Source organism: Penaeus vannamei, chromosome 10 (genome assembly GCF_042767895.1).
Source record: "Penaeus vannamei isolate JL-2024 chromosome 10, ASM4276789v1, whole genome shotgun sequence".
NCBI classification, from domain to species: Eukaryota; Metazoa; Arthropoda; class Malacostraca; order Decapoda; family Penaeidae; genus Penaeus; species Penaeus vannamei.
The window spans coordinates 1335166-1350165 of NC_091558.1; the positions used below are offsets into that span (position 1 = coordinate 1335166).

The window sequence follows — 15000 nt, forward strand, 5'->3', positions numbered from 1 at the left end:
CACACGAGAGGGTCACACGAGAGGGTCACACGAGAGGGTCACACGAGGGGGTCACACGAGAGGGTCAGACGGGTGGGTCACACGAGAGGGTCACACGAGAGGGTCACACGAGAGGGTCAGACGAGAGGGTAAGACGAGAGGGTCACACGAGAGGGTCACACGAGAGGGTCACACGAGAGGGTCAGACAAGAGGGTCACACGAGAGGGTCACACGAGAGGGTCACACGAGAGGGTCACACGAGAGGGTCACACGAGAGGGTCACACGAGAGGGTCACACGAGAGGGTCACACGAGAGGGTCAGACGAGAGGGTCAGACGAGAGGGTCAGACGAGAGGGTCACACGAGAGGGTCAGACGAGAGGGTCAGACGAGAGGGTCACACGAGAGGGTCACACGAGAGGGTCACACGAGAGGGTCAGACGAGAGGGTCACACGAGAGGGTCAGACGAGTGGGTCACACGAGAGGGTCACACGAGAGGGTCACACGAGAGGGTCACACGAGAGGGTCACACGAGAGGGTCACACGAGAGGGTCAGACGAGTGGGTCACACGAGAGGGTCACACGAGAGGGTCACACGAGAGGGTCACACGAGAGGGTCACACGAGAGGGTCACACGAGAGGGTCACACGAGAGGGTCACACGAGAGGGTCACACGAGAGGGTCACACGAGAGGGTCAGACGAGAGGGTCAGACGAGAGGGTCAGACGAGAGGGTCACACGAGAGGGTCACACGAGAGGGTCACACGAGAGGGTCACACGAGAGGGTCACACGAGAGGGTCACACGAGAGGGTCACACGAGAGGGTCACACGAGAGGGTCACACGAGAGGGTCACACGAGAGGGTCACACGAGAGGGTCACACGAGAGGGTCACACGAGAGGGTCACACGAGAGGGTCACACGAGTGGGTCAGACGAGAGGGACACACGAGAGGGTCACACGAGAGGGTCACACGAGAGGGTCACACGAGAGGGTCACACGAGAGGGTCACACGAGAGGGACACACGAGAGGGTCACACGAGAGGGTCACACGAGAGGGTCACACGAGAGGGTCACACGAGAGGGACACACGAGAGGGTCACACGAGAGGGTCACACGAGAGGGTCACACGAGAGGGTCACACGAGAGGGTCACACGAGAGGGACACACGAGAGGGTCACACGAGAGGGTCACACGAGAGGGTCACACGAGAGGGTCACACGAGTGGGTCAGACGAGTGGGTCAGACGAGAGGGCCAGACGAGAGGGTCACACGAGAGGGTCACACGAGAGGGTCACACGAGAGGGTCACACGAGAGGGTCACACGAGAGGGTCACACGAGAGGGTCACACGAGAGGGTCACACGAGGGGGCCACACGAGAGGGTCACACGAGAGGGTCACACGAGAGGGTCACACGAGCGGAGACAAGAAAAGTGAAACTCGGAGGTCAAGACAGTCTATTCCTTTTTTCATTACCTCGATTTAATGAGCTTTTCTAAAAAATTGTTTTAAAATTGGTCATTTTTCTGGAAGAGAATGGGATGGACATGTCAGTACACACGCTCACATACACAGACACACAGACACACACGCACACACCCACACCCACACCCACACCCACACCCACACCCACACCCACACAGACAAAAACACACACACACACACACACACAAACACACATATATATATACATATATATATAAATATATATATATATTTATGTATATATATGTATATATATATCTACATATCTATATCTATCTATCTATCTATCTATCTATCTATCTATCTATCTATCTATATATATATATATATATATATATATATATATATATATATATATATATATATATATACATATGATCTTTGCGGTGCCGCCGCGAGCCGCCATGGCCACTCAGCAAGTTCCTTAAAAGCAATCAATTGGCAATTATCTCGGCGAGGGGCGCTGGGAGAGGAGAGGATGACGAAGCAGAATTAGAGATACTCTATGCATGAAACACAGGGAGAGGCTGTGGGGGGGTGGGGGGAGAGGAAGGGGAAGGGAGGAAGGGGAGAGTGGAAAGGGAGGGGGAGGGTGGAAGGGGAAGGGGAGGGGATGGGAGGAAGAGGGAAGAAAGTGGAAGGGGAGAGGGAGGGGAGAGAGCGGAAGGGGAGGAGGAGGGGAGGGGAGGGGAGTGGGTGGAAGGGGGGGGGAGGGGAGAGAGTAGGAGAGGGGAGAGACAGGGGAAGGGAAGGAAGAGGTGGAAGGAAAAAGAGAAGGGAAGGACAGAGAGCAGAACAGAAAGGGAAGAGGAGGAGGTAGAGGAGAGAGAAAACTTCAGGAGAGAGAGAGGGCTGTAGTGAGCTGACACCTCCGCTCCTACTTGCCGCTCTCGCCCCCCCGTGTATGCACACACCTGACGTCACCAAACCCCCACACCCCAACTACCCCTGGCGCCAGGCCGTAGCAGGCGCAGCAGGCGATCCTGCAGGAGGCGCTGACGATCGATTGTGGACGCCCTGGACGAGATACTACGATCGTTACTGAGGAAGAGGAAGCTGCTTGTTTGGCTGGAATTTACGCGGAGGAGCTGGCGACAGGATAACAAGTGGATGTTCGGCGCCAAGCCTTGTTGGCTAGTCGGCGTAGTTTACTTTTCTTTTATGTTTTAATTCCTGTATGCGTTTTTATTTTTTCGTTTCTTTTATGAATATGATTTTATGTTGTGTTTTATTGATTACCTCCAGATTTTATAGTTAAAGAAAATGAGCAATCTTAAAGATAATGAAATTAAATGTTAACGACTCTATAACGAGTCTTGTTGAGCAGACTCGAGGGGACTGACCTTGGCGCCTGACCTTATGGGTATAAAGGGTCGGGTCAGCGCCCTTGAGAAATCAGTTGCGACTTTCTTTGGCTCTGTGATATACGTTCGGCTTTCCTTCAGAAAGCCGACGTTTTTAACGAACTTTTTTCTTTTTACTCTAATGGATATAGCAGAGATTCTTCAATTTGAAGGTATTGTTTGTTTGTGTTTTATTTTGATTGCTATTTCTTTTTCGTGGAGGTTTTTACTGTGTATCGTTTTATTGGCTTGAAAATAATAATTGTGAATGAGCTGGCTTTTACTTTTATTTATCATGTTTTATCTCTTATTGAAGTTTGAGAGAACATAATTGCTTACTCTTAATACACACTTTAGTAAATTTCACTAAGAGAAATGCGTGGGTTTGCTGCATTTTTACCACGCTAATAAGCAAAGTAAATTAGAGTGAAGTGAAGTTTTGTGGAATTTCAGTGCTTTCTTTTATTTATTCATACCAGTGATCACTTCAGCTAAATACATTTACCTAACATAACTATTGATTACTGAACTTATAAATGACTCTCGTGCTTACTTTTCTCATTTTATGAAACATGATTTGTTTGGTGAACTCTCTGAACCTCAGGCTATGAATTATCTTGAAGACATTTCAGTGATTTGTTCAGTCTTAAGATGCATTGTTCATTTATGTGTTAATTATTAATGGTGGCTTGCTTAATACTTGGTTTTAACTTGAATGAACAGTCTAAGCTTGACTATCGACACTAGAAAGCTTCTGTCGTGTTCAGTCGTATTTTTTATCTCTGCTGTTTCTTCTCTTTTATTCATCTATTTTTATTCTCGCTTAACGAGTTTGTCATTATGCAACACAAGTCTTCAGGCTTTTCCTTCGGTCAGGTTAGATGCCTTACGCTACCACATAACGATTTCTAACCTGCCCATAGTACTAGAACCCTCATATACTCATTTGTGCCGAAACAGGAAGCACGAGATTCACTCTCACTCGCTCCTACGGCCCGTCCTGGGACTCCTCCCCCTACAGGACATTTATGGTTGGCAGCGTCGGGATTGAAAAGTCTTATTTTGCAGAGCCTATTGGCCGCGCAATCTTGTGTTTGATGTTGATATGGTGTATTTTGTCTATGGTGTTTTAAGAGATTTCGCCAAACTGCCTGAAAGTTAAATGTGATATAGACTGGTTTAGAGTAATATTTTAATTAATTTTCATTCTTAAAGTAATTACTGCGAAACATTTAGTTTTCGTATTTTATAATTTAGCTTTCTTTTAAGTATTTCGTGTGATTTTGAGTTTTAGTATTTACCAGTTTTTACCTTTTAGCTTTCAGAAATTTATTTTGTTTTGTGTGTTTTATATATATTCTTTTTATGTTCGTGTGTTTTATATTGAATTTTCTTGCTTAAGTGGTGTTTGTGTTAATCGAAAGTGAAGTGTTGTTTACGGCTTTTGGTTGTTGTTTACTTTGACTTCAATCATGGTGAAGCTAAGAAAAAGAAAGTCACAGGTATCTGATCTTGATGACGAAGTAACGTTGGTAGATGAAGTCACTGAATTGAGGGGGATGCTTAAAGAGTTGACGGTTCAGATGGCACGCCTTGACAGACAAAGGGAGAAAGATCGTGAGGAGATGAAGGCAATGCTGGAGAGTTTAAAATTAAATTCAAATAATGCCGCAGTCAATACTGGTTCTCCGGAGCCACAGGGTGCCGAGGCACTCACTTCTGCTAATATGTCACCCTCAACAGGAGCTATTCCTAAGAGAACTGAGCCCAGACCATCAGTTAGGGAGTCTTCTCCACCAGCATTAACTCCAATAACTCCCCATTTGACTCAGACTCGTTTTGTGCAGGAAAACGCTGGACCTTCATCCAGTAGACCACAGGTGACACCTCGTACTCTCTTTACACCTCCTGTTGTTCAGCCACGTGCAGCCCCACAACCAACCTATGTTGTACTCTCTGATCGTGATGGTATCACGAAGTTTAGAGCCGAAGCCCCTGCCTCTCAGCCACTTCGGAGAAATCAAGAGGTGGAGGGATGGCTTAGGCAGATAGAAAACACCATAAAACCTGCTACTGATGAGGCTTTAATTCGTGCTGCAAAGGCACATTGCAGAGGGCAGGCAGACGTTATCATCAACTCACCAATTTTTGATGAAATTTACACGTGGGCTGAGTTTCGCCAAAAGATACGACAAAAGTTCAGAGGGACATGCTCTGCCTCTGACTTTTTTACTCTTTTGTACGAGGTACGCATGATGGCAGGTCAGGCACCTTTAGATTTCCATACCACCCTTGAGGGGATGGTCTACCAGGGTTATCGGGACCACCGAGAAGCAGTTGGTAACCCTGAAGAATTAATACGGAGGGTTTTCCTCCAAGGATTGCCTGGCTGGTTGAGGGAACTGCTTGCCTTGAAAGAAGGTGACTCTGTGCAGTCACTAGTTGAGACTGCACAAAGATTGTGGAATGCTCGAGTGGGCATTAGGAATGATGATGAGCCACCTAAGCTCCCTGCAGCACCTCGCAGAGGTGAAATTTCAGAGGTTTCACGAATACCACCTCGTCCGATCCGTCGAAGAGATCAGCACTCTGCTCTAGTTTGCTGGGGGTGTCGTCGAGAAGGACATTTCCGTAGAGAGTGTCCCTTTCAGAACATCCAGAATGGAGAGGCTCCAGCCATCTCTGGATATCGGAGGAGCCAAAACAGGGTTCACTTCCGACGGCCACATGAGTATGCCAGTAGGCAAACCACCATCGATCGAGGCTGCGGTCCAGACAGTGACCTCGAGTGATGACATTGCTGCACAAGGACCTTGTGGAAGGCCTCTTGTGAAGATACGTGTTCATGGAATACCTATGACAGCTTTTATAGACACAGGGTCTGAGGTCACACTCTTAAAGATGGAAAGAACAAAGTCAATAACCCCAAAGAGAATCTATCACCAAGCTCGTGGACTTCGAGGAGTGTCAGGTCGACTCTTTGAAGCCACCTCTGAGTGGGATGTAAAGATTTCCTTGGGTGATGGTAGGAAGACACGGCAGTGCCATCACAGGGTGTGTGTGGTGGAAGGTGTTGACTTTCCAGGGGAAATCTTGATTGGTATGGATTTTCTGCGGAGGTTTTGCTACAGGTTGGTAAATAATCCTGTTTCTCGAAAATCATATCTGAGACTTGGAGGAGTAACTCTCCCTGTTACTTACACTGATGGGTGTACCCTAGGCATTTCTGGCATAACAGAGTTCGTTCCACCTGAATATAGCCAAAAGCTTGCTATCAGAAGGACTATACAATGCCCTTCTCGTAGTGGACGATACATCCTTGTATCTGTTCCTGAAAGTTTTAACAACAAGGATGTTATTATTGAAGCAGCTACAGATAGAATAATTGTTCCTCGTACTGTGGTTAAACCCAAAGATGGAGTAGCTTCCGTGTGGGTGGTTAATGGAGGAACACGTCCAGTATGCCTGCAGAACGGCACACATGTAGCAACTGGTCAACTTTGCACAGTAATGGAGTTTGAGCACCTATCTCAAGAGCCTAGTCTTGTGGGACAGACTCAAGAGAAAGAGGTGGCAGAAGATTCATCAGAACCCAAACCAGATGATAAAGATGATGTACCCGATCCTGAATTTAGCTTTGATGAGGAGGATGACTTTGATTTTGCTTATGGTCAGTTGGATTTTGGCTATAATGATGATGATTTCATTGTGTTCCCTGAAATAAGCTTAGATGACCCTCCTGAAGTATCAATGCTGACAACAGCAGATGATGAGGTTAAGGCTGGACCAGATTTAAGTCATTTACCTGATAAACAGCATCAGGATATTCTTTCTCTGCTAGCTAATTATCCAAGGTTATTCAGTGGTGACAAATTCACGATTGGTACTGTACCAGGGATCCAGCATCACATCCCTACTCATGGAACTAAGCCTCTTTGCACACGGCAATGGCGTTTACCTGAGGTAGTCAAGCAGCAGATCAGACAGGAGTGTGATGCCATGCTTGAGGCAGGTGTCATCGAGCCCAGCACATCACCTTGGCTCTCTCCTGTTGTCCTTGTTAAGAAGAAGGACGGCACAGTACGTTTCTGTGTTGACTATAGACAGCTCAACTCAGTAACGATAGCAGATACTTATCCCCTACCAAGGATAGACGAGTTAGTTGACGAACTGAGGGACACTGCAGTTTTCTCCTTACTTGACAGTCGTAGTGCCTACTGGAGCATCCCAGTGGCACCTGAGGATAGGCCTAAGACCGCCTTTAGTGATGGCTACCGCCTTTTCCAATGGCGTCGTATGCCTTTTGGGCTTTCCACCGCTCCAACTACCTTTCAAAGAACGATGAACGCAGTACTTAGTCCAGTCTTGGGTAAGCATACTTTAGCATATTTGGATGACATTGTTATCTACAGCAGGACATTTGAAGAGCACCTCCTCCATCTCAAAGAAACCTTAGACATACTTGACTGTGCTGGTTTCAAACTCAATGCTAGCAAGTGTGAGTTTGTTGTCCAGAACTTTAGATTCCTGGGTTTCCGTATCACCCCAGATGGGATTTTGCCAGATCCAGATAAAGTTCGAGCCATCTCGGAGATGCCACCTCCAAAGACAGTTAGAGGTGTGCGGAGATTTTTAGGAGCATCTGGATTTTTCCGCAAACATGTCCCCAATTATGCTAAGATGGCCTATCCATTAACTCAGCTCATCAAGAAGGAGCAGAAATTTAAGTGGACTAAGGAATGTCAAGAGGCTTTCCAAGCACTCAAAGATGCCTTAATTAATGCACCAGTATTGCAGAAGCCCAACTTTGATCTGCCATTTGAGATCCATACTGATGCTTCCCAAGTCGCTATAGGGGGATGTCTGATGCAAAGACAAGGTCAGAACCCACCGCATGCTATAGCTTATTTCAGCCGGAAGCTGCGAGGCCCTGAAACTAGATACTCTGCCACTGATGCTGAAGCTCTCGCAGTTGTTGAGAGTATAAGAGCTTTTGATCCATATGTTTTTGGCCACAAGTTCACGGTATATACTGACCACAGACCTTTGTGCTTTGTGTTTACAAAGACAACAAAGTCTCCACGAATGTCCAGATGGGCTTATGAGCTTTCAGGATATTCCTTCAGAATATTGTACAAACCTGGTACATCCCATCATGTACCAGATATGTTGAGTCGCAACATAAGTTCCTTAAGTATGTCTAATCCTGACCCCAAAACAATGCGGTCAGAGCAATTAAAAGATCCGATGTGGCATGACATTGTGGCTTTCTTGGAAGAGAAGGCTACTCCTCGGAGGAAGTCTCCACTCCCTCTAGACGAGTTTGAGCTTCAGAACGGAGTTCTTTATCATGTAAGAACATTGCCTGACAGGATTGTCAGTCAGCTTGTAGTTCCAAGGCAACTTCGCAGAAGTGCTATAACATTAGCACACTCATCACCTTTAGCTGCTCATCCTGGAGTTTACAGGACTTTTGTGAAACTAAAGGATCTGTTTTACTTTCCCAACATGCTTCGGGATGTTAAAGAGTATGTAGCCGCATGTGAAGCATGCCAGCGACGAAAGGGTAGCCCTAGAAAAGCTCCTTTGGCAAAGGCACCAGACATATCAGTGCCCCTAGAGAAAATAAGTGCCGACCTCATTGAATTGGGGATATCTCAAGCAGGTTATAGATACTGCCTGACTATTGTAGATCATTTGACTCGCTATGTCCAGATCATTCCTCTCAAAACAAAAGATGCTGGATCAGTGGCTGATGCCATGTTCAATTATTTCATTTCTGTATTTGGTCCTCCTCGTCTCATACAAACAGACGGAGGATCTGAGTTTAACAACCGTCTGTTCAAGGAATGTTGCCGTTTGTTGCAGATACAGACCACTCTAACTACAGCCTATCATCCTCAAGCAAACGGGATGATAGAGCGGACAAATCGGGTTGTTAAAGATGCTATAGCTTCCCTTGCTAACACAGCACCGGGTATGTGGGAACAGCTGATACCGCAAGTGAGACTGGCGCTTAATAGTGCAATCCACCGGAGTACAGGAGACCAACCTTTATATCTGATGACTGGCCATCATGGCCACTTTCCTGTAGGTCTCACCAATGACCTGGTTTACAAATCTGATGCATCCAGGTCCTTCCATAAAGCTCTGAAGATAGCTCGTCAGGTAGCACTTGAGACGACAAGAACAGCTAGAGAGAGATGGAAGAAAGATTATGATAAGCAGACAGCAATAGCAAAGCCTCTTGAGGAAGGGCACCTTGTACTGTACAAGAACCGTGTACAGAAATATGGATCTGATAAGCTGCTTAACCCACGGTGGGCAGGTCCAGCACGAATTAAAAAGAAAGTCGGTCCTGTAACTTTCTTGCTAAAAGATGTCTTACGCCCATTTACAGAGAGACAGTGTCATATAAATGACATCAAACCATTTCGGGTCTTAGGTGAAGTCACATACCCTGACCTTTATGATGAGTATGGTCCAGATTATGTGGATCCATTGTTGGATGAGGAGGCTGAGCCAGGAGTGATGCTGCTTGCATCCTGCCTTGTCAGTCCTCAATGATTTCATGTACATGTTTATAGTTCTTTTTGGATTTTACCTACCTGCTTTTTATAGTTTTAAGTACTTTTATGTTTACCTTAATCTTAATCTCTGTGGTATGTGTCCCTATGCCAGTCTTTGCCAGTTTGAATTCTTTCTGTAACAAGCCATGTTATCCTCCCTCATGTATGCCTAGCAATCTTAATAAACACTGATAAACAATACAGTTTTCTTGCAATAATTGTCATATATTTTGAACTCTTAACGTTATAAATGAGCCAGCGCAACTCAAGGGGTTGGGAAGGGATTCTTTCTGTTGTCAGATTGTGAGCCATGTACAGCACCCTGACCCATGCCTGTGATGCCCTGTGGTTCGAGAAGACTCTTGTTGGACCATGAAGCCTTAGCAGACGACACTGAGGCTGTGCATTGAGCTGTACACCATGAGCTTTTGGTTCCTAAGAAATGTGCTGAGTCGCCTTGGACACTTCCCGTCAGAGGAGGAAGATGAGGACCTGCTGGACTCTGGATAGCCCTATCTCACCCACGGGACGATGCTGAGAGAGCAGGAGGTCACCGCCCTGGACTGTCGGGAGGACTTCACAGCCACCTTCGGGAAGGAGGGTCAGGACGAGCTTCGTCACGTCGTTTCAAGATGCCCCTGTGACCTGCTGAGTGGACCCAGAAACGACCTAGCAGAGGACGTGGGAAGGACTCGACAGGAGGAGCAGTTGGACTTCGAGGGCCAGCCAGATGAGACGTCGTGGACTTCGCTCTCCTGGGTGGGGGAGGGGTTGTAGTGAGCTGACACCTCCGCTCCTACTTGCCGCTCTCGCCCCCCCGTGTATGCACACACCTGACGTCACCAAACCCCCACACCCCAACTACCCCTGGCGCCAGGCCGTAGCAGGCGCAGCAGGCGATCCTGCAGGAGGCGCTGACGATCGATTGTGGACGCCCTGGACGAGATACTACGATCGTTACTGAGGAAGAGGAAGCTGCTTGTTTGGCTGGAATTTACGCGGAGGAGCTGGCGACAGGATAACAAGTGGATGTTCGGCGCCAAGCCTTGTTGGCTAGTCGGCGTAGTTTACTTTTCTTTTATGTTTTAATTCCTGTATGCGTTTTTATTTTTTCGTTTCTTTTATGAATATGATTTTATGTTGTGTTTTATTGATTACCTCCAGATTTTATAGTTAAAGAAAATGAGCAATCTTAAAGATAATGAAATTAAATGTTAACGACTCTATAACGAGTCTTGTTGAGCAGACTCGAGGGGACTGACCTTGGCGCCTGACCTTATGGGTATAAAGGGTCGGGTCAGCGCCCTTGAGAAATCAGTTGCGACTTTCTTTGGCTCTGTGATATACGTTCGGCTTTCCTTCAGAAAGCCGACGTTTTTAACGAACTTTTTTCTTTTTACTCTAATGGATATAGCAGAGATTCTTCAATTTGAAGGTATTGTTTGTTTGTGTTTTATTTTGATTGCTATTTCTTTTTCGTGGAGGTTTTTACTGTGTATCGTTTTATTGGCTTGAAAATAATAATTGTGAATGAGCTGGCTTTTACTTTTATTTATCATGTTTTATCTCTTATTGAAGTTTGAGAGAACATAATTGCTTACTCTTAATACACACTTTAGTAAATTTCACTAAGAGAAATGCGTGGGTTTGCTGCATTTTTACCACGCTAATAAGCAAAGTAAATTAGAGTGAAGTGAAGTTTTGTGGAATTTCAGTGCTTTCTTTTATTTATTCATACCAGTGATCACTTCAGCTAAATACATTTACCTAACATAACTATTGATTACTGAACTTATAAATGACTCTCGTGCTTACTTTTCTCATTTTATGAAACATGATTTGTTTGGTGAACTCTCTGAACCTCAGGCTATGAATTATCTTGAAGACATTTCAGTGATTTGTTCAGTCTTAAGATGCATTGTTCATTTATGTGTTAATTATTAATGGTGGCTTGCTTAATACTTGGTTTTAACTTGAATGAACAGTCTAAGCTTGACTATCGACACTAGAAAGCTTCTGTCGTGTTCAGTCGTATTTTTTATCTCTGCTGTTTCTTCTCTTTTATTCATCTATTTTTATTCTCGCTTAACGAGTTTGTCATTATGCAACACAAGTCTTCAGGCTTTTCCTTCGGTCAGGTTAGATGCCTTACGCTACCACATAACGATTTCTAACCTGCCCATAGTACTAGAACCCTCATATACTCATTTGTGCCGAAACAGGAAGCACGAGATTCACTCTCACTCGCTCCTACGGCCCGTCCTGGGACTCCTCCCCCTACAGAGCGAGAGAGAGAGAAAAAGAAAGAGAGCGAGCGAGAGATCGAAATGAACCAGAGAGAGAGAGAGAGAGAGATCTCAGAAGAAAGAAAAGGAGGAGAGCAGGAGGGGGCACGGGAAGGGGAAGAAGTGGGGGAAGTGGGGGAAGTGTGGCGGTATTGGGGGTGCGTGACTGCCTCAGCCTTGGCACCGCGAGAGGCAGCGAAGCCCCGGTGCTCTCGCTCGGAGGAACCCGGGAGGGAAACCCGACCAACGAGTCGAACGGAACTTGAGGTCGGGAGCTGCGACCAGGAGGAGAGTTCGCGCGGATCTGCATGTGCGGGAATATGCGTGTACGCAGACGGATGTGCACACACGTACGCGCACATATATTCGTGCATACATACGTACATGAATACATACATACACATATGCGCGCGCACACACACATACACACACACACGCGCACACACACACACACACACATACACACACACATACATACACACACACACACACACACACACACACACACACACACACACACACACACACACACACACACATACACACACACATTCATACATAACTGTAGACAAGCTGATAGAAATATAGATGTACAAAGTGAAGAGGACGAAAGATGCGGATCAAGAGAAGTAGATGAAGGAGGAGAAGAAGAGGGAGAAGGAGAATAAGAGGGAGAAGAAGGAGAAGAAGATGGAAAAGATGGAGAAAAATAAAGGGAGAAGAAGAAGGAGAAGGAGAAGAAGTGGGAGAAGAGGGAAAAAATAGAGGGAGAAAAAGTAGAAGGAGAAGAAGAGGGAGAAGATGGAGAAAAATAGAGGGATAAGAATGAGAAGGAGAAGAAGAGGGAAAAGATGGAGAAAAATAGAGGGAGAAGAAGAAGGAGAAGAAGAGGGAGAAGAAGGAGAAGAAGAGGGAAAAGATGGAGAAAAATAGAGGGAGAAGAAGAAGGAGAAGAAGTGGGAGAAGATGGAGAAGGATAAGAAGAGGGAGAAGGAAAAAATAGTGGGAGAAGAAGAAGGTGAAGAAGAGGGAGAAGATGTAGAAAAATAGAGGGAGAAGAAGAAGAAGGAGAAGAAGAGGGAGAAGAAGGAGAAGAAGTGGGAGAAGATGGAGGAAAAAATAGAGGAAGAAGAAAGAGAAGGAGAAGAAGTGGGGAAGATGGAGAAGGATAAGAAGAGGGAGAAGGAAAAAATAGTGGGAGAAGAAGAAGGAGAAGGAGAAGATGGAGAAAAAATAGAGGGAGAAGAAGAAGGAGAAGGAGAAGAAGTGGGAGAAGAAAAAGAATGAGAAAATGTAGAGGGAGAAGGAGAAGACGAATAAAGAGAGGGGAAAGGAGAAGTATAAGAACAAGGAAAAGAAGAAGAAAAGGAGGTGGAGGGAGGGAAAAAGGAGAATAAGAATGAGGAGAGAGAGAAGGAACAAGAAAAGGAGCAAAAGAAGGAAGAAAAGAATGAGAATGAAAATAGAAACAGATAATGACGAATAGAAAGAAAAAAAAGTAAAAAATAGAAACTAGAGCCATCAATAATCAAATCAAAATAGACATAAATAATGATAAAGAGGATAATAATGGCGAGAAAGAGGTGATAAAAGTGCTAAAACACAATTATACTAATTTAGACGTAACTCTGAACAGACGTCGACAAATATATGAACTAGTAAGAGGCAACACTTACGTTAGGCCTATATGAATAACATGGAAAATGAAATAAAATCTATAATTTTCTTCTATTTCTGCAAGTTTAACACATTGAATAATCTAAACAGCTATTTATTTCATGCTTTTGTAACAGACATACAAACACATATCGATCAAAAATACAAACACACACAAATACACCCACCTACTCACATCCACACACATACTCTCTCTCTCTCTCTCTCTCTCTCTCACACACACACACACATACCCTCTCTCTCTCTCCCTCACACAAACACAGATACACACACACACAAACACACACACACACACACACACACACACACACACACACACACACACACACACACACACACTCACACACACACATTCATACATAACTGTAGACAAGCTGATAGAAATATAGATGTACAAAGTGAAGAGGACGAAAGATGCGGATAAAGAGAAGTAGATGAAGGAGGAGAAGAAGAGGGAGAAGAAGGAGAATAAGAGGGAGAAGGAGAAGAAGATGGAAAAGATGGAGAAAAATAGAGGGAGAAGTAGATGAAGGTGGAGAAGAAGAGGGAGAAGAAGAGGGAGAAGATGGATAAAAAATAGAGGGAGAAGAAGAAGAAGGAGAAGGAGAAGAAGAGGGAAAAGATGGAGAAGGAGAAAAATAGAGAGAGGAGAAGGAGAAGAAGAAGAGGGAGAAGAAGGAGAAGGAGAATAAGAGGGAGAAGAAGGAGAAGGAGAAGAACAGGGAGAAGATGGAGGAAAATAGAGGGAGAAGGAGAAGAGCTAGAAGAGGGAGAAGACAAGCGAGAAGATGGAGGAAAATAGAGGGAGAAGGAGAAGAAGAGGTAGAAGAGGGAGAAAAAATAGAGGGAGAAGAAGGAGAAGGAGAAGAAGAGGGAGAAGAAGGAGAAGGAGAAGAAGGAGAAGGAGAAGAAGAGGTAGAAGAAAAATAATGATAAAATGTAGAGGGAGAAGGAGAAGACGAATAATGAGAAAGCAATATTGGATGAAGAAGAAGAGTAGAGGGGAAGGGAGAAGTATAAGAACAAGGAAAAGAAGAAGAAAAGGAGGTGGAGGGAGAGAAAAAGGAGAATAAGAATAAGGAGAGAGAGAAGGAACAAGAAAAGGAGCAAAAGAAGGAAGAAAAGAATGAGAATGAAAATAGAAACAGATAATGACGAATAGAAAAAAAAAAAAGTAAATAGAAACTAGAGCCATCAATAATCAAATCAAAATAGACATAAATAATGATAAAGAGGATAATAATGGCGAGAGAGATGATAAAAGTGCTAAAACACAATTATACTAATTTTGACGTAACTCTGAACAGACGTCGACAAATATATGAATTAGTAAGAGGCAACACACTCTAGGCCTATATGAATAATATGGAAAATAAAATAAAATCTATAATTTTCTTCTATTTCTGCAAGTTTAACACATTGAATAATCTAAACAGCTATTTATTTTATGCTTTTGTAACAGACATACAAACACATATCGATCAAAAATACAAACACACAAATACACCCACCTACTCACATCCACACACATACTCTCTCTCTCTCTCTCTCTCTCTCTCTCTCTCACACACACACACACACATACCCTCTCTCTCTCTCCCTCACACAAACACAGATACACACACACACAAACACACACACACACACACACACACACACAC

At 44.7% G+C, this 15000-nt stretch overlaps 2 protein-coding genes across 4 annotated transcripts in view; one reads left to right on the plus strand and one right to left on the minus strand.

Moving 5' to 3' along the window:
- LOC138863071 (hornerin-like) overlaps positions 1–2568 on the plus strand; it is a 5522-nt gene extending 2954 nt beyond the window's left edge. Inside the window, exons 4-8 of the mRNA XM_070126802.1 lie at positions 232–440; positions 609–752; positions 843–986; positions 1142–1311; positions 2431–2568. Of these exons, the coding sequence (XP_069982903.1) occupies positions 232–440; positions 609–752; positions 843–986; positions 1142–1311; positions 2431–2568 (805 nt within the window). The remainder of the gene's footprint in view (positions 1–231; positions 441–608; positions 753–842; positions 987–1141; positions 1312–2430) is intronic.
- LOC113809705 (uncharacterized) overlaps positions 1–15000 on the minus strand; it is a 42977-nt gene that overhangs the window by 13951 nt on the left and 14026 nt on the right. The window lies entirely within an intron of this gene.